At 39.8% G+C, this 19,809-nt stretch overlaps 1 protein-coding gene across 1 annotated transcript in view; it reads left to right on the plus strand.

Annotated features, from left to right (window-relative positions):
- Positions 1 to 19,809, plus strand: part of TAF4B (TATA-box binding protein associated factor 4b) — a 67,270-nt gene that overhangs the window by 33,700 nt on the left and 13,761 nt on the right. Inside the window, exons 11-13 of the mRNA XM_026841450.1 lie at positions 1,281 to 1,411; positions 6,946 to 7,071; positions 8,087 to 8,143. Coding sequence (XP_026697251.1) covers positions 1,281 to 1,411; positions 6,946 to 7,071; positions 8,087 to 8,143 — 314 coding nt within the window. The remainder of the gene's footprint in view (positions 1 to 1,280; positions 1,412 to 6,945; positions 7,072 to 8,086; positions 8,144 to 19,809) is intronic.

Raw genomic sequence — 19,809 nt, forward strand, 5'->3', positions numbered from 1 at the left:
GGGGGGGGGGGGGGATTTTGTTTTGTCTTTAAGTTGCCATTTCAGTATTCTGATAGTATAGTGGGAAACTGCTGAGGAAGTGTTGGAAAGTGCTTGAGCAAAATGAGCTTTGCACTCAGCTGAGGGTACGGACCAGTGCTTACTGGCTGAGTTCAAATAGTGGGAACACTTTGATCGTATCTGGGAGAACATTGTATATTCTCCCTGTCTTGAGAGATAGTTATTAATTTTCAGTTAGAGTAGCAAAGGCAAATGAAATAGGTGATTATTTTTTTTACAGTGTACTGTTTATCCATTCTTAACACTGCACTTGGCAATAAATACCGAAATGGGTTTTGAAGGCGTGCTATATATTGCCTCATAAAGTATTACAGCCGCTGTAAATGCGGTGAGGGGCAAGGAAAAACACTTCTGATGGGTATGGCATATGAAGCGTGTGAAACAGGTGCCTGCCATGCCTACCAGGGAAAAGATGCTGTTGTCCAGGTATCTTGATGGAATTGTGTTGAGTGATCAGTGGTGCCAACCACGGGAAGTCTTCTCTGTCAGCAGCCTGCGGTCACAGGAAGCTTTCAAGGGTGATGCCCAGCTCTGGGTATGGGGCTGGGACAGCTTTGGCCGGGGCTGGAACAGCTTTGGCCAGAGCTGTTGCCAGCCTTAGTTGCAGCCACTGAAATACGGTGAGAGAAAAGATTGAGGGTGATGGCGTGATGACCCTGGCTGGACTTGATTGTGTTGTTGTCTGAGCTGCTGCTGTGGGATGGTTGAGTCTGTTTGCCCTGTTCCAGTCAGGTGAGGCAGGTGAGAGGGTCCCATGTGCCTGGAGTGCGCTGCAAAAAACATTCCCACTCATCGAATAAATGTCATGAGTTGTTAACAAGCACAGTGTCAAGCAGGGCAAAATGTAATTCTCTATTTTTTTTTAATTACTGGAATTAACAAAATATGGCACTAATTTCTACAGCTACCACTTCTCCCCCTCCCTGAACATGAAGCTTGATTTGTGTTCTTATTAACTTTGTCCTATAAATGACCTTGCAAGGAGAGTGGTTCTGGAGGCTAAGTGAAACAATGTCTATATTTTCTGAAGCTCCAGGCTAGGTTTTATTAATGTAATGTCTGAGATCTTTGAAGTTGTGACTTTACCAGGAAAATCATAATCTCCAAACCTTTATTCATAATGGGTATGACTTCCAGGGGGAACAGAATACCTGCTGTGCTAATTATTTCAATTATCAGCTACTACTAAAACACGTAATGGATTTTCTCTGCTTCCACAGGTAAAAGGCATGACATTATGGAACTTAACTCTGATGTTGTGAACTTGATCTCCCATGCTACACAGGAGAGATTACGAGGGCTCCTAGAAAAACTAACTGTAATTGCTCAGCACAGAGTATCAACCCACAAGGTAAAGGAAATCATTAAGCAAGTTTTGCACCAAAGTTTTCCTGCTTTGCAGCCTTGAAGGTAAACGTCTTCCAAGTATAGGCACATCATATGCAATATGTGCATTTTCAGTATCTACCAAAGGCTAGTTTTGTTTTAACTGTTCATAGCCTCTAACTATTCCTCATGTTTTCTATTCAACTTGTTGGATAGGTGCTCTTAAAAGCCAGCATAAGAGTAAATGCATGCATTTCTCCTCTTCCATAGAAGTGGCTGTTATACAAAATCTGTCTTGCATGGTAAATGTAAAACTATTTTTTAATGCTCTTGGTGGTCGGGTTGATTTAGGGGCTTGTGTTTGTTTTATGCATTTACTGTTGGTGGAACTGCAGTATTGGCTCAGTATAAAGTCTTGAGAAACTGAATTGAGTATTTTATTTTTAGAAAGTGCTTCATGTGAAGGCAGAGACCCCTTTGGTCTTAAAGTTTCTGGAACTTTTTTCCTGCCAGTGACACTTCAGAGGGAGGGCAGGGAATCTTGTATTAGCTCCATTCAATATAAAGTATATTGGGTTCCAGTGAGCCAGTATCCCTTAAGATGCTTCTGTGGTACAAATGGTAAGCAATAACTTACCAGTGGCCAAAATAGCTTTTTGAGGTTTTCTTTTTTTCATTCAATAATAAGATATTAGTCCTTACTTTTTCAGTATTAAGTTGTTTAGAAAAAAAATGGAGGTTAGAAGCAGATATATCTGTCATTGTTAAGTTCTTGTATGCTTGGTTTTTTTTTTTTACAGGAGCTTTATACTTAATGAAAATTAACAAGAGCAACTAACTGATGGGATAGGAGTTATTTTTGTACTGAATACTTTTATAGTATTTTAAGCACTAGAGAAGCAATAGTAAAGAGCAGGAACTATTTGGAAACTTCCAAGTATTTATAGTGATATCTGGAGCAGTTGGAGTATGCTGTTCTTTGCCAGAAAATGGTGCAGTAGAAAAAAATTTATATAGAAAAAGTATAGAGGTTTCTTGAGAAGTCTTCAGAAATCTGAATGTGTTCTGTATTGTCTTTCCAAAGTGGGAGAGCTTATAAGCAAAAGTGGGGTGGAAGCTGAAGTCCGGAGTAACCAGTAGTCTTGCAGACACCAAGGACACGAGGGAATGTTTTTAGACAGTGGGTTTGATAGGGCTGATTTCTTTCTCATTGAACTAAAGCAATAGAAAAACGTATAGGTTTTTGTCTGATTGAATTGCTGTAAGCAATGATAATATTGTAAGACTACAATAAGCTTGCTTTCTTTTCCTCTTTTCTCAAAAACCAGACAAGCAAACAAAAAAGTAATGGGCATAATAATCCTAGAGTTACAGGCACCCTCTTTTGTTAGGAAGATGGTATTACACTAGAGGAGTGTCTTACAGGATGGCATGTTTGAGTAATATTGTGAGAGATGCTGTGACAGGCTTTTAGAAATGTAAATTCAAGAACAGAACACTAGGGGGTTTTGGAGCCCTATTATGGTTTTACGTATTTACACAGCCCTCTATTCCATCTCCCCCAGTGCTTGCCCCTGTACTCTCTTCCTTCTAGGCTATTGATAGGTACCAGTGTGCAACGTGGACTCTATGTTTTTCTGAGAATTATCCAGAGCCTTTCCAAGAGGATTGAGCAGTTGCCCTGTAAAGCTTTGTATTGGCCTATCTTTGTTACAAAAAGACGGACAGTAATAGGGGTAGCTGTGGTGAAGCCAAGGTAACTATTGTTTGGGTAGAAGTTGGTGTGAAAAGCCAAAGTGCTTCATGGGATCATAACTGGGAAACTCTTCTTTCCAATTTGCTCAGCTCATGCCAAGCAATTTACATCTTATGGGTAGCCCTTCAGAGAGAAAGCTGGCAGGGTAAAAAAAAGTTTCATACCATTCCATCATGTAGATTTTCCAAGTTTTCCCCTTTTTTTGCTAAATTTAAGGAAAAAAAGTTACATAATTGGAAGTCATTAACTTAAATAAAATTTTCATGGTGGTCTCTTTATCTGAAGCAGGAATAGCATTCCAGATTGTTGTAAGCCGCACTCTGTGCTGTGACTTGTTGCAGTGCCTTCATAGAGCCTCGGTAAGGCCATAAAGGCAATTAACTAGCTGGTTTGGTTCCTCGGCTGCTTCCCTCCTATAATCTGGAGAATTGCTGAGGTATGAGCATGCATGTGACATAATATGACACCCAAAACCAGAATTAATAATGACAACTAAACAGTACAGTGGTTAAAAAGTTTTTGATGTGGATGGATTCAGCACAGCATGAGATGACTGTCGTGCTCCTGTGTTTGGAGCCCAGGAGCACATGACTTCGAGAGGCATGATAGGGTGCTGTGCTATAAACATTGCCCCATGAGAACATTTTCCCCATGCAAAGTAGCAGTCATGCACTGCAACCCTAAACTGCACTATCTGTAGGTCAATAATGGTGTGGCAGCTGCACTGATTTAAGGGGTAAGCTCTAAATGTAATGGAGTGAGCACTCCTAGATGTGAAATCAGCCAGCCTCCTCCCACCCACCCCATGCCACCATCAAACTGCGGAGTGCAGAACTAGCTTACCAGAAGCTTTTCTGTTATTAACTTGGTTTAGGGGTTGACTGTATAAAAGCCAAAGGTTAATAGGTTCCCACAATAGTAGCTGAGCCTCTGAAACTGCTTGCATTTCTGCTTTGTCCTCAGCAAAGCTGTTCTACATGACTTAAACTGTTCAGATTTTGTGGGAGAACTGGTCTTTGTGGGATTCTTCCCACTTCTTTCCTGGTGGACTGAAGTGGAGCGCAGCTTCCTTGTAGGTGGGTTTTTCCTTTCTGCCCCTGGACATGCAGTACCTTTCTGGTGGTAAATCGTCTTAGTCAGGTTTCAGAGTCATTGACAGGTATATGTTAATCTAGAAAGGAAGTTGCAAATTGCAGACAAGGCATAGAGCTGTTGAAGAAGAATTGTAGAATTTGTTGCCAGCTGTCTTCTCACTAAAGACGTACCATTCAATACTGCATGTTTCAAAACCTAACATTGCATATTTGAAAACCTAATGCAAAAATTTTGGGACAAATTGGCTGTGCTTTAGAGCGCATTTGTGGGGACGTCTTTGAGTATATGCATATCTCTTGAAGGAAAAAGTGTGAAGGAATTCATTTCATAACAAGATTTTATAGATGCTAATGTGCTTTTGTTGTGTGAAAGCAATAGCTTCTTTCAGGACAGCAGAAAAAGCTTGCTTTCACTTTTGGTGAACTCCAGATTAAATTTAGCTCAAAGTAAAAATTACTTTTTTACTGTCACATATGCAAGTTCAGCTTTGGCACATACAGATCTAACCGTGCTCTTTATTATAGTTATGTGCTTATCAGTAACTTAAATTCTGGTCTCAGTTGCACTTGTAACTTTGGTTTTGTTGGGATTGCACTGTTGTAGCTGGGGACAGTTTGGCCTTACGGGAGGAAGTTACTGTTGCATGGACAAACACTGAATCTGACTTGCTTCATCATAATGGCTATAAGTTCTGAATAGGTGTGCAATATAACGTGTTCTAAGCAATTCAGTGCTAAGTGATCACAGAGAACAAGTTTTGAGAAGGACAGCGTATAACTGCAGGTGTTCCTTTTCTAAAAATTCCTGAAATAAGGTATCTTAAAATAGTTGTTGATGAGCTGAAATACTGTTGTTGTGGATGCACCCATTTCTTGTCCCATATAAGCTCATGGTAGTGTGTTGGGGTGCTTCTGGTTTAGAGGCTCGCATTCCTAATTGGCATAGGGTCTTGGATATGGCTTTAAAAAATGTGAGTGTCTGACTGTGGGCATTCCAAAGCAAAACAATTCTAAATTCTGGAGAAAACAATCTTTTGTAATACAGCTTTCTTTGTCCCTTTAAAAGGACTGCAGCATGTTGGTAGATTATTATAAACGGCTTCCTCAAAACAGATTGTACTGATGTACTGAGACTGAAAGTAGCATATGCTTTGTGGGGAGCAATGTAAAAAAAAAAAAAATAAAAAAAAAAATAGAGCAGTAACAGAAGCAGGGAGGAAAGGTTTGTTGGACTTTTTTTTTTTTTTTTTTTTTTTTGCAGAGCCACAGACTCTGCTTGGGAAAGAAAGTCTCTTTGGTTGCAACAAATGGTGTGGTCTGTGCCACAGCTGGTAATATGTGCCAATGTGGTGGTTCATTGAAAGGGACCAAACTTAATACCAGAAAAGGGATTGATTTCATGCTCTGGCTGGGTTGTGAGAATTCAGTCTGGGAGACAGTGGTGCCCCACAAGAAGACTTTTACCTTCATTATAGCTTTTAAAAGTATATGGTTGGGTGTGGGAAGAAGAGTCTGAGTGTAGTGTGTTGGGAAAAAATGTGGCAACTGAAGTCACTGATAGTCCGTATATGTAAAGTATACCCTTCCCTAAAATACAGCTGTAAAATATGCTGTGTTTATTCCAGAATAGTTGTGTGTCAGGGTTGCTTCATTAAAGTGTGAGACTGACGTAGGGTAGAAAGAAGGGTTGCTGAAAGTATATAGTGTGTTTGGCAGGTAAAAGCCCAAGGTCAAATTTCTGAGGAAAAGAAAAGCTCACAAAGTAACAGAGAAAGATGATGTGCATTACGGAGTGGTACAAACAGGTGGCATAGACATGCCTCATCTAGAATAGGCTCCCTGCCTTGTTTTGCCTAATGCCCTGCAGCTAATGCATGGCTTAAACAGCCTGTCTTTGGAAGAGCAGAATAGTAAAAACAAGCTTTTCATTGGCATTTGACCATGTTTTAGATCTTTCCTTTCTCTGTCTTTCCTATCTAAAGTAAAACTAAACTCAGGTTTTCCAATGAGGGCAAAAATAGTATGAAAAATAAACTACTAGTCTACTACTTGAAAGAATCCAATGAGGCAAAAATATGTATTCCTAAAGCTATAATATAAACCATATGTAATTTATGTCACTTTACCCACCCCCAAGATTTATTATAACTAGTTCTAAACCACTCCTCTAGTCCATAAAACCTCTTTTTGAAAATACCAGGTGAGGATTATTTCAAATTCTGGATTAAATGGTTGAAACTAGAACACCAAACACTAGAAACTTAAAATGTCACATTTAGGTTTTCTTTTCCTTTTCTCTTTAAAGAGGAAAGGATATGATATTCTGCTGCTTTATGGTTCCTTTTTTTTTTTTCCCTGTTAACCTGTCCAGAAGACAATCTTGTACATATGTTTACTGGATATGAAGCTGCTGTTTAAAACAAAATTTTAGCCTTTAGACTTAAAGGCGTTGTTGTTACAGTCAATAGAGACTAGATGTTGTTAATGTCAGTTGTTCAATAACCTCTTACTAGTCACGGATGCCAGGAAACATGCTTCAGAGGAGAGGAGATGTGTAAGTGACTACCTACCATCTGTAGACTTTCTAAAACAGCCTACACTTACAGTTTTGAAAAAAGTGTTGTTCTTTTCAGGTTGTTCCCATTGGGTTTAATAGCTCTAGTGGTGTGTATCAAAGTCTGGTTGTCTATAACAAACTTATTTTTCCAGGGGAGCGATAGATACATTGTATCTAGCGACACTAAAGCGCAGCTGAGATTTCTTGAAAAGCTTGATCACCTAGAAAAGCAGAGAAAGGTCGAAGAGGAACGTGAAATGTTGCTTCGAGCAGCCAAGGTAAGAACTTCACTTCTTCCTTTCCAAGGAAGTAGTGGTGTCCTTTAGACTGGTGAACATCTTCAGGTTTCTCCTATTTCTGCTTTAAATGTAGTAACCATCAACCCTGTAACTGGAAATCTGTAACATTTTGGATAGCTTAGGCTATACTGAAAAGGGTTTTAGCTTTTTACGTTCTTCAAAAATCACAGGAGTTCCTTCAAATGTGGGGTGAGCTCTTCTTTTGAGATTATTCCTACTGGTGAAAATTAAGTAAAAGAAGTCTTTGCGTAGCTGTAAATGTCCCCTCCTGGCTCTATTTCTGGCTCTGAAGTTGGTACATCTTTCTCCACATCTGTGTATGGCACTGTGTGAAAATATGGGTTCATTGTGCGTGTTCAAACTCGAGCCTGGTGAGAGCCGCCATCCTGCCAGATGTATTTGTTTTCTGTAGTCAGATTAGAGGGCTATCCTTGGAGCTGGTACCCTAAGACACTGCTAGTACAGAATAAGTACCATTTTTGCCACTTCTCTCAAGAACAGGAGGAAAAAAAAAAAATCAATAGATGTTATTCCATCAGATGTGACTTGATCAACTTCTATTTGTTGTTTTTTTGGTTTTGTTTCAAGCTGAGTTCTGGAGCCCCTTGGGTGGAAGCCTAATCTAGACTTGAAAGAATTGTGTTGTACTTGCATGAGTATGACTCCCTTTCTTTCCTATACTTCCTGTTCTTTTTAAGTGTCTGCTGCTGACATGAACAACATCATGCCTAGACTGGACCTGACTGACAGTGTTAGCATCATTTTCAGCTTAATCTTGCTTCAGGCTAGAGCAGAGGCAGCCGGCCCAGATGAGGAGGGGGGTGTGCGTGTGTATGTGGAGGGGGAGGGAAGCCAGTCTGGATTGAGGCATTCACCCCTGAAGCTAAATCTTTCAATCACCAGAGAAAATTGTCATTTATTAAATATTTAACGGATACGATGGTGTTTGGATGCCAGTAATTTCTATTCAATCTTTTTCCTCTTCCTTTGGTAGAGCCGTTCCAATAAAGAAGATCCAGAGCAACTGCGGTTAAAGCAGAAAGCGAAAGAGGTAGGACTTTGCAGTTACCATGCTTGCCTTTGTATGTTGAGAGAAGGTTGGCAGTCCTGTCCTGGCAATTAGGTCAGGGTTTATTTTGCTGCTGCATACCATTTGCAGAGGCCTTGGGGAAGGACAGGAACTGCCACAGGCAAGGGCAGTGCTTCAAATGAGGTCAATGAATTATGAGCTCTCTTTTTTAACATTTTATTTTCGTAGTTTCAGTCCTGTCTAGAAATGGTCCTTTGTAAACTGCAGCAGTACACTTGGTAGGAATATAATGTGGGATTGGGGGGGGGGAAGAAACTTTGAGATTTAGCATCTGGGACTGTACAATAGGCTACATTTTTCCAGGGTAATTGTTCGTTTTGTAAATCTGATACTGCTTATAATTCTTTGGCTGGGAGGCGGTACTGGGATTTAGTTTTAAATGGAAAACGCCTCTGGCTTTTAATTTTCTGGGCCCAGCAGTTTTCTGTTCTGGAATGGAGCCCTTGTTTCACACAGTTCATGTTTAGCTGCAGGGGTTTTAGTTTATAGCTTAGACTGGTTAAGCTTTTACTCCCAGAGGCCTCTGCATAGCAACTGTAGAAATCAACAAATAAGTTCATTTATGTCTGCAGCCTCCTCTCAGTAGCTGACTTTTTACATTTCCCAATATCCATTTCCTGACTTTTCTAGCCTGAGAGAAAAAAGCTCCACTAATTGGAGCTTATTTTAATTGAGCCTTAATATTGGATCTCACTGGAGTTGCCCCCAGAGCTACTGGGAACAGAATGAAATGAAAGTACCTAAGGTTGAAGATGTGTGTGCGTGTGTATGTGTGTGTGAAATTTTTCACTTGACCTACAGATTCTTTTTCCCTGCTGAATAAATCATCAAGCCTGTTCACATTTCTGATTAAGGATCTGACAGCAGACGATAATAAAGACAATTGAGGTGTGAGACGTGTGATACAGAGCTGAAGAAATTGGTTTCTATAGTTACTTGACTGATTTCATGCAATTTTTAAGGATCTTTGTGCTAAATGAGAGTGATTTTCTGAGCAACCTTTTTCCTTAACTGTGCCTCTTGAACTATGAAATTTGTTGTTGCTTAACATTGCTGCACTTGGCTCCTAGGTGCCAGCAGCAGCAGCAGGTTATTTATGAATGCTTTAAAGGCCCTTATTGTTTGGATTAATGTAGGAGCCCAGGCAAAACAAATGGAAATCCAGTAAAATAGTATTGGAATCAATGCTCTGGATTTGCACCATACTAAAAGAAATTTGTCAAATAAGAGGAGAGAAGGAACTTGCTATACTATCTATCTTTTAATTCTTTCTTTCTGCTTATAACTCTTCATGCTTTCAATCTGTGAGTACAAAGTTACCCTGAAGCCCTTCCCAGTTTGCCTCTAGTGCCACCAGGATCAACAGTCAGTGGGTGATGCTAATTTGTCTTGTTTTGTAGGTGGCTTTACCACTGCATCATCTGGTCGTTTCTAGAGGCTCGTTCTTTTAATAAAACACTACAAAGAGATTTCTTTATGTATCTTCTTTTCTCTTTTCTTCTGAACAATAATGTGTAGGATTTTGAAAAATATTCCATGATTTGGATGCTTAGAACAGAAATCAGGTGTGTGTTTCGAGGTTTTTTAGATTGCTTGGTATTGTTAATGAGATCTCTTAAAAAGCGACAGATAGGTGTACAAAAAAAAAGGAGCCAACAGAGAGGAGGTGGTGTCTAAGTTTAGTGCTTGGTGTTCTACTAAGTATTTGAGTTCCACCTCCTTCAGTGCATCTTATCTTGTGCTGGACTAACACAGCCTTAATTGCATTTGTCCTGCATATTTCTCCACGCCATGCCTCTTCCAGAGTGACAGTCTCCAACTGCTTCACCAAAAGAAGAGGCAGCAGATCTTTGTGTTGGTATTGCCTTGCTCCTTTTTTCTCTGTAGAATGAGGCAGCCAGAACTTCTCCAGTCTTAACATTTCTCATGGGAAACCCACCTTCTGTGCCAGAGGTGCTCTCTTACCTGTGACACCATCTCAGACTTGAGTGGAAATGAGCCTGAATGCAGCTGGTTAGTTTTGGCACTTTATTGACAGTTTGGAGGTAAATGGTCAGCACACATATGCATTAAAAAATGCAAACATGAGTAGAGCCCAAATAAGAACAAAATTAAAATCAACAAGTATTGCAAGGCTGAAACTGGTAAGCGTAATGTATACTGGGTTGAATGCCTGAAAAGGCTCACCACTGTCTGTCTGTGTTGTGAGTGTAGCTTGCTCCTAAGAAACCACACTTGGGAATTTTGACATCTCTTGTCAGCTGGAATCTGATACTTTCCAGGCTGCTCTCATTGAGTATCCCCTGGAAAGCCTGACCTGATCCACTTAAAGTTCTTTTAAGAATGAATATGGGCCTTCCTTCCTCAAAGCTGTCTTTTATGTGTTGATGGTGATCCCCAAGAGAAGGAAGAGAGTGTGGCATAATGGCACTGGAGCATGTTCTAAAGGAACGTTTCCCAAAAGGCAGTGTCTACATCCTAACAATGAATACTCATAAATCTAGGATGTGCTGTCATCCAGCAGCTGGAGGCAACATCTTAATGTTGCTGGAAGTACATCCAGGACTTGGCAGTGGATTGTGTGATCCAAAAGCCTATACATAATTACTGTGACCTTTTCATCCCTTTTTGCATGACCTATTGCCTCAAACTTCCCCTGTGCTAAGTCATTTACTTTCCTATATTCTTAGTCTATGTAACTTGCTATAAATTAAGTCTTTATTTACTTCCACCTTTCACCTGTTTCAGCAGATTTTAATACCTATGGAAAGTGCGCGTTCCTTCTGAGACAGCTGCAAGGCTTGCCGCAAGCAGCTCCTTTGTGTGCTCAAGAATTTTGTCCTTGCTCACCTCATGGGCCAGCTCTTTGTGCAGCGGTGTTCCTGAAGTCTGGGTAAATTACCCCTGCTTTTCATTCAGCCTTATCTGCCACTTCAAGCTGAGAGGATACAGTCCTTGCATTGTCCCTGATGCTTGCACTTTTAAACCATAACTTTTTTTAGGTGCTTTTTGCCATTTCCTGTTCTACTTTCAACTATACTTCCAGTTACAAAGAAAATGTTCAGTTGATGCCATTCTTGTAGCTGTATTTATAGTTTATCTCTGGCTTCATCCCTTTTCTGAAATGAGTTTACTTAAATTGAGTAGGTGTAGGATACTGTCAAATGTGCAAGCATGCCATATGAACAGTGCATCCCAGAAGACCTGTAAAAATGTCAGTACTAAACAGTGTGTACTGTAAACTTAAATATAAACCCTGATTTTTTTCTACTTCTGTCTCTTGTCTTAAGAAGTGAGTTTGCTGGTAATATGGCTTCAGGAAGCTTAGGGCTGAGGCTGGGCAAACCTTTCAGGTTGTGTGTGTGTGCAAGATTGCTGCTTGGGGTTGAGCAGGTGAACATGTGTCATACTGAGCATCTTCGCTTATTCCACAGTAGTTACCTTCATCTCTGCTCTTACCTTGTGGCACTTTGCAGCATCTATTGGTGGATAAAGGTGAGCAGTGGTATCTTAAACAAGGGGAAGGAGTGAGTGGAGCAAGCTGATGGACAGCAGACTTGCCTCTCCATTCCTTGCTCTTCCAGCAGCTCTGTTCACTTAAAACTGCACAGGTCTTCCCAGTCCCTTGTTCCTGCCTGCTTGATGCACTTGTGCATTTTACTGTTATGAGTTTGATACAGAAGTCACAAGACAGCAGTAGATGAGATGCTGAGAAAATTCAATACTTTTAATATCAGCTGACTGAGAGGAAAATAGCAGACCCTAGGTTTTTTGTAGAGACAAAACAAACCCTATCAAAAACATTGAACAAAAAGTCTGCACGATTCCAGTGAGTTCCTGGGTGTTAAATAGTAATGACTGAAGTTAAGTTGTTGTATAGTATTTTTTTACAAAAAATAATCTTTTTCTTCCTCTCTTTTTCATGTGTCCATTCTAACTCACATTCTCAGATAACAAGTAACCTGTAACCTGATTCTTTGCTGCTCTCCCTGCTGTCTCTAACCCACGGTTTGAAGCTGTTTCCTTTTCCCCCCCATCTCTTGTGCTGCTTCTGTGTTTAGTCTTCTGGACCTAATGGTTCAAATTCTTTAAGACCACTCTTGTGGCAGGGGAAAAAGAAACCCCTAGTTAACCATAACCTCTCAAAAAAGCAAACAAGATGCTGCAAGCAAAAGATCTCATTGTGATCAATTGGCTTTTTATGAACCTTCTGTGACATCCTGAGAGGTTCTGCTTAATTATCTGATTTATATTACCATTATTGTTCTGTAGTGTTTCTTATCACCCTCTACATGGATTGGGTGGGGGGGGGAGCATGATTATTGAAGAGACATTAATTTTGTTTCCCTGCATTGTATCCCTACGTATAACAAGGGGCTATCATCAGAGATGTAGTGTGTTATGAGTCTTGCAGAAAGTCAGGGGTGGAAATCCTGTAAAGTGTTAGGCTGAGCAAACTAAAAAGTGAACCAAATCCCTGATTATGTGGCATTCATATTGGTGTTTTGAAGGAGCATAAAATAAGAGCAGCTGAGTTATTGTTGTATACCCTAAAACCAGTTGGCTGCAAGATAATAGCAAATATTTTTATCTAGTGAAAAACAAAAGCCCCCCCCCCTCCCCCCTCTAAGCCTATGGATTTTTCAGATAACCTTTTCTAAGTTTCTCTGAAAGACTATAATGGACATGTAACCCTCTGAAAGTATGGCCTTGGATTAGAAACTTGCTAATAGAGGAAATTTTAGTACTGAAAGTATGACAAAAAGACGACAGTGCAGAGCCAGAGTTCTGTGCCCAGAACAAGTGTTGGGTGGACTGTGCAATGAGATGGAGAAACCTGAAGGTAGAAGATAAATCTTAAATGTTTTCTAGCTTTGAGACCTCAGGAGTGAGTGAATGAACATGCAGTGTTACAGCAGCTGAAAATCATTCGAAATATTGTGCATTTGGAATAACCATGATCGGTTTTAAAGTAATGTTTTGCAAGGGCCGGACACTGCCCCATTGTGATAATGTAGGTCTGCTGATAGTCACTGAGCAGTCTTCTCGCAAGTGTTAGCATCTGAAACAAAAACTAGAGAATACATTGTTTTGGCGTAGTGCGCTGTAGCCTTTTTCTCAGCCTTATGCAAGAAGAGCTTATACTGTCTGAAAACAGAGCACTGGATGCTGGATGGTAGATACCCAGGAACTTCCCTGGGCCTCCAAGTAAGGCAAGCTGATGGTACTGCACAGGGAAAAACATGCTCCAGGTGTTCTAGAATACATATAAATACATAGTGATTGTTAAACAAAACAAAAAAATGGTAAAAGACAATACACAGTCGAGACCTGGGAGATGCCTCACAAGAATAGGCAAAATAAGGAGTCAGAAAGTCACTGCACCCTGGATTTTTTTCTTGAATTCTTGTGGGAAGTTACTTACATATTAGGAAATATCAAATATCAACTGAAGGAAATTTTTTTTTTTTCCCTATGGGTAGATTACTTCATGGCTATCCTGGAAAAAAATTTATGTTGTTCTCCAAAACATCTTATTGCACCCTTTAGTTATAGACAGACAAGGCACCTCGTCTTGGGGGACACATCCACGCAGGGCCTGTGCTGCCACTGAAGCATGTATGTGGAATATTAACCTGAAAGAAATCTGCAGTATTACATATAGCTCTATTATAAGTTAGGGGACTGCATATCAAACCAGTGCATGCTATTCTGCCTTTCTGCTGTTAAATCTAAATTACAACAGAGGGAAAAGTCAGTGGAAACTAATTGTATGGCTAATTAAAACAGTTTGAAAGGAAGCAATTGCAAGAAGAGAAATTGCATTATAGGCAAGAGAAGAGGATGGTAAATGTTTAAATATGCAGCCTTCAAATGTCAGTTTTCCTCAGAGAATGTCCCCCATATGAGAAGTCTGCTATTCAGCTGCATTCAACCTGTAGGGCAGAAAATTTTGTATAGGGAAGGTGGAGGCTGGAGGCAGTAATGCTCACTGAGCTTTATGACAAGCAGTGTGAGAGGCTTGGGATTGAAAACAGATTTTTTTAAGGTTTATTTTTCATTTTTGTCACAAGTTCCTTAAAATGCTTAAAGGGAATGTGAAAAAATTTGAGTTCTTTTTTTCCAAAGACAATGAATGGAGAAGCAGCTGAGAGCAGTGGAAAACTTTCAAAGCACTAAATGGAGGACACAATGAAATCCAGGGAAATTTTGATTGAAAAAGGTGGTAGAAAAAAGAATGGCTAGAAAGAGAAGTCAGTTCAGTAAGATAAGTGGTCACACTTAACAGGTACTTCTATTTATTTCATTTAAAATGTCCAGTAAAGGACAATACTAAGGACCCATGTAGGTGATCAGGTTACTTCCTCACTGATGCAAGCTAGAAAAAAGCAAATGTTGATAGTTGGTCACAGTTGCTTTGACTTATTTTGAATTTTAGTGCTCATTAATTTATTGTTTGATTTCTTTATTGTGGAAGCTGAAATAATAGGAGGCTTCTGGACCTCTTTTGTATGCTTATATTCCTTGCTTTTTTTCCCCTGCAAGTCTTATACAAATTCTTGTTCATCTACTTTAGTGCTTTTATTACTGCTGAAGTACTTACTGTTGGATAGCACGCATAACCCTTAGGCATACATTATCTTGTCTTCAGCCTTCCCTGGTTTCCTTTCCTGCCAGTTCTTCTGTTACTTTAAATATTTATTTAATCTGTCCCGTACTCTGTCAACCTACAATGTCATCCCCACTTTTTTCCCTTTATATTAAACCCGGTATCTTGTACGTATGCTTTTTAGTCTTTCCCTTATATTAATAAAAACTAAGTCCAGAATTGTGGCATTTAGCTTCCCCACCTGTCTTACCAGCATTTCTTCTGAGCTCATTTACATCCATACAGCTGTATTTATTTGTTCTTGCATTGCCAAAATGATTTTGTTGGGTTTTTTTCTTAAAATAAGTTCCTAGTGTTTAAATCTGAGGAATAGAGAAAAGAAATCTCTCTTCATTTATTTTCTAGAACTTTGTATATTGAAACTCCTGCAGAAGTGGACAGTGGTATAAATTTCTTGAGACAGATGTTACCTGCCAGCATTGTGCTGGACAAGTACCACCCATTTGGCTTTTCTTTAACCTTAGACCTGTTACTGATCTGTGAGCCCTGGCTAATACAGATGTTTAATTTCTTATCTCTACCTTTAGAGAAACCTTTCCTGGTAAAACTGTCCTTGAGGGTCTAGAGAATAAAGGTTTCATATACTTTGTCGTCTGTGAAGCTTGTACCAAGTACCCTGTTCTGATTTGGGTACTTTGTGATGAGACCTGAGGGTTTTCTTTACTCCTTTTTGAAAGTGTATGTGTATTCAGCTAGGTAGCTATTCCATTTCCCCCTTTTGATAATATAGCCACCTGCTGCTGTACACATCATGGATTAACTGGTGTGAATTAGTTGACTTTATTTGTAGTAGAGCATACTTTTTTCTTTCTTCAGTTGTGGTTAAGGGATTCTTCCTTGCAGTGTTTAGGGAAAATACTGCTAGATTTGCATAACTTGAATTATTGGAGCTCTGATTAATGTTAACAACCACATATCGTGTGCTTCAGAACTGAAAGAGTTTGAAACCAACTTGCAGTATTGCTTTTAAAAAAAAGGTCTTGGCATCTCATAGCTGAAGTATCTCTTGTCTTCTTATGCAACTTGAAATTTAATTTTTGATATTAAAATGCCACAAAAATGTCATTGGTGTAGTAGTAAAAATAGATTTTGCGTATTTTCTGAAATGTGGAGTGTGAGACATAAGTGAGAGAATTTCTGTGAGCAGTAACAGAAATATTTTTCTCAGTAGAGGATTGAGTGAAGAACAGAGAGGTCAATTTAAAAACCTTTCATTTTGTGTGATTACAGCCATGCTGCAAATGCCATTTCACTATAAGGGAGGACTTTAAAATGTACCTTACTTCTTGATTTGTGCTGCAGGTCAGATTAACTAAAATGGTTATTGTGTCACCCTAGAGATTCCTGCTTGCTGCAAGACCAGACTTTAAACCCTATTTTTATTATTAAAAAGGCCAGCAGCAACAAAGACTATTTTACAAGTTCTGAGACGTTTTCATAGCAATTTGATCTTTATACACAGGTTTTTAGAACTCTTTGTACTGTGATTCTTAGCATATGTAAAAATCAGAAAGAGGGGACAAGGGGCATGAACGTTCATTTGTTTCTTGCCTGGAGACTGTCCCTTCTCAATGCCCTTCTTGAAGAATGAATTTTGAACAGAACATGTGTTGGACTCCTGTGTTGTGGTGGACCAGCATCATCTTTCAGCAGATGAAGTAGGTCAGGTTGAGGGGAAACCTGCTAGTTTGCGATTCCCCCTGTTCCTCTTGAATGGCCATTACACACTTTTATCTTCAAGGGAAAAAAAAATAATCTGCTTTCAGGAGACCAACCTAGGTATGGGAGTTCCTCTTTGTTTGTTTAGTCAGAGACACTGTTATTAGTAAAACAGGCCCATAGAAGGGAAACAATACTAGATGCAGCTTCTCTGTGTTATATTTGAATAAAATATATGTACTACTTTTACTGTCTTTCACTTGCTGCAGTGATCTTTCTGCCCTAACTTGTATGCTACAAAACTGTCTGTTAAAGAAATATTTGACTCAACATAGTTGCTTCTTGCTCTTTCCTAATCTCTGGCAGTAGTTAGCCAGTCAGTATCCTCAGGTATCCCTTGATGTTATCTGCTCATCTTCTCCTTATCCTGTGCTTTTAACTGCTCACACAATGATTGGACATTTAATCTCTCGCATTTTAATGGAGCAAAACTTGATGAAAAGATGGTTTTGCTGGCTTCAGCAGGGGAATTTGGATGCCTGCCCATATGTCTTAATGGGGATCTGTTGAGTCCATTATGGAGATTGTTTAAATTCATTTGTCTTAATTATGTTCTCAGAAAAATCCCCGAGATGTCAAGAATGCAACAAGACTATGAATTCTTTTTTTCTTTTGCTCCAAAACCCTGATGAGATTCTTCCTGATTTGAAAAATCCTTTGACTGCTTATGAGGTGGAAAATATATTGGGTAGAGAGATGATGGTAACGACATGCACTTCTGGCATTGTCTTGGGAACTATGTGATCAAAGATGCATCAGTTCTGTTTCTAGAAAGAACACCTTTTTCATACCATCCACCAAGTGTCATCCCATCCTTGTAGTGGTAGGTTTTCTGTCAGCATTGCCCTCAAGCAGCAGTGCTCGCTCCTGCAAGGCATCTGTGTCGGCAGCAATGCTTTGTCAGCTTGAATTGTGTGGGGTAAATGGTGATGGTGCCCAGGCGCTACCCAGTCCTCAGCCAGAGCAGCAGTCTGGTAGTCCACCAAGAGGCACTCAGCGCACCCAGTACCTTACACTCTGTGCCGATGCCAACCCAGAGCCCCCTTGGTATTATTTAATTCATATCTCTGCCTCTTGTCCTTTGTCTTTACCATGGCTGCCCATCAACATCAGCTGTGAAAAGAAGAGGGTCTTATGCTGCTTCAAGCCACTGACCAAATGTTCAGCAGCCACCTGTTTTTCACATGTCTCACTGTAGTGAAGCTAGTTAGTATGTGTTTTGGAGGGTTGAGGGAGAGGGAGGATGTTTTCTAATGACTCTCAAGAATGGAAGCACAGGATTAATAAAGGCTTTTGTTTTGCTTTTTCATTTCAAATTTAATGGTTTTAAAAGTCCTTTTCATTTTAAGTGTAATGATTCTTAAAGTAAAGCAAGCCATCTTTCCCCTTCTAGTTTTCTTTGTCACTGGAGCCTTTTGGAATTTAATCTGCCCCCAGAGGGATGCCATGTGCATGATGTGTTGGAATGCCCCTGCTCATGGCAGGAAGATGTGGCCACTGTGACTTCTTCTGCAATGCTAGAAGGAAGGTGTACTTCCACAGGGATGGTCCATAGCTGCCTGGAAGTGGGGGTGGATACAGGTGTTGGAGGCCTGGGCAGATGGGGCTGGAAGTCAGCACATGTTTCTGCCGAAGAATCTCAGTGGATTTTTGCTCCCAGTTAATCCAGGAAGTGATGAAGATGTTGTGTAAAAATAGTTCCTAGGCCTCACTGTTTCATAGAGTTTGTGAAGTTTAAAGTTACTTTTTCAGATTTCGTCTTATTTTCCCCCATCTCTGATTAGTTGCAATGTGTTCCTGAACATAAATACACATATTTAAGATTGAAATCAAAGGGAAGTTTTTCTTAAACATTTCATGCAAGTAGGCTGACTGGACGTAACCTCAGACAATAGCAGAACACTTCGTTTTCAAGTTCAAGGGACATAAAACCTTACGGTCTCTAAAATATTCATGGAAGTAATATGGTATACTTCGGAAAAAAAAAAAGCCCCACTCAGAACTGAATGAATTTGAAAGAATAAGTTTATAAGTGTTTACACTGGACAAAAAGTAAGAATAGTGTGTGTGGTAAATGAATGATGGTATCTAGAAGTACTACTACATCTCAGTAAGCAAAAGCCTATGTAGTGTGATGAAAGCTGACTTTTTGTAACTGAAATATTTGTCTCATCTTCAAAAAAAAACCCTAAAAGACACTAAACCCCCCAAAAAAATGGCTCTCAACATATCTGTGTCAGTCTTGCATTCTCTGACTTTTGCTGTAAAAACTTGAGCATGTCTGTAGTTTGAGTCTTACGGGGGTGGATGTCCTTTTAGGGATCTTGCCCTGAAATACCATTTAAATAGCCAGCTGCTGCAGTACTTGATGTGAAGCTGCCAGCATCACTAAAGTAAGATTAAATCCACGTATCTGAAGTAAAAGAAGACTTGCAAAAAACCCCACACAAAACCCACCAAGCCAAACAGCCCTCCTCCCCAAACCACCCCCCACAAAACCCCACAGTATTTCTTTATTGTGGACTCATCTTTATTTAAGTAGTAACAAGTGAGGGAGTAGTGCCATGTAGGTGCTACAAGCTCAGTTCTTACCCACTGAATTTCTCTTCCCTAAGTGGGATTTCTGAGAGCTGAAAAGCAAGCCAAAGCAGTGTATTGCAAGCTTAGTAAGCAAAATATTTGTACTGAATGAGAAATTCCAATAAATTAAATGTTTTTATGATTGTGGGGGGTGAAGGGGAGTAAGAGGGTAGAATTGGATGCTTGGCAACCATGATATGGCTGTAATTTCTTTAAAGATATGCACACATATCTATACAGTATATTCCTATCCGGACAGTTCCATGAATCCTGGGAATGGGGAGAAGGGGATGGGCTAAGGAGCTGTTCTAGCTGCATGTCAGATCATCTAAAGTTTAACATCAATCCCAGAGGTTTGTGTTTAAGGACAAACTCTACCTGAGTGAATAGAAGAGCTTCCTTCTCTACAGAGAGAGCATTCCTCTCCACCCATGGTCCTCGCTGGACAGCTGGCGGATCTGAAAACAGAGTGGTTGCATTAGTGAGGTGGCCAATCCAAGCTAGCAAGACTATTAGCAGACTTGACTGGGTTGAGCTCCAGAGCAGCTGGCACCTATAGTTATTGGATAGAACGAAGTAGTATGTACCTCAAAATGCAGAAATTAAAAACTTTTTCTTTTTTTAAAAAAACCTTTTGATTATGGCTTTCTCTTCCATC

Source organism: Athene cunicularia, assembly GCF_003259725.1.
Source record: "Athene cunicularia isolate RWA chromosome 2 unlocalized genomic scaffold, athCun1 chr2_part1, whole genome shotgun sequence".
NCBI lineage: Eukaryota > Metazoa > Chordata > Aves > Strigiformes > Strigidae > Athene > Athene cunicularia.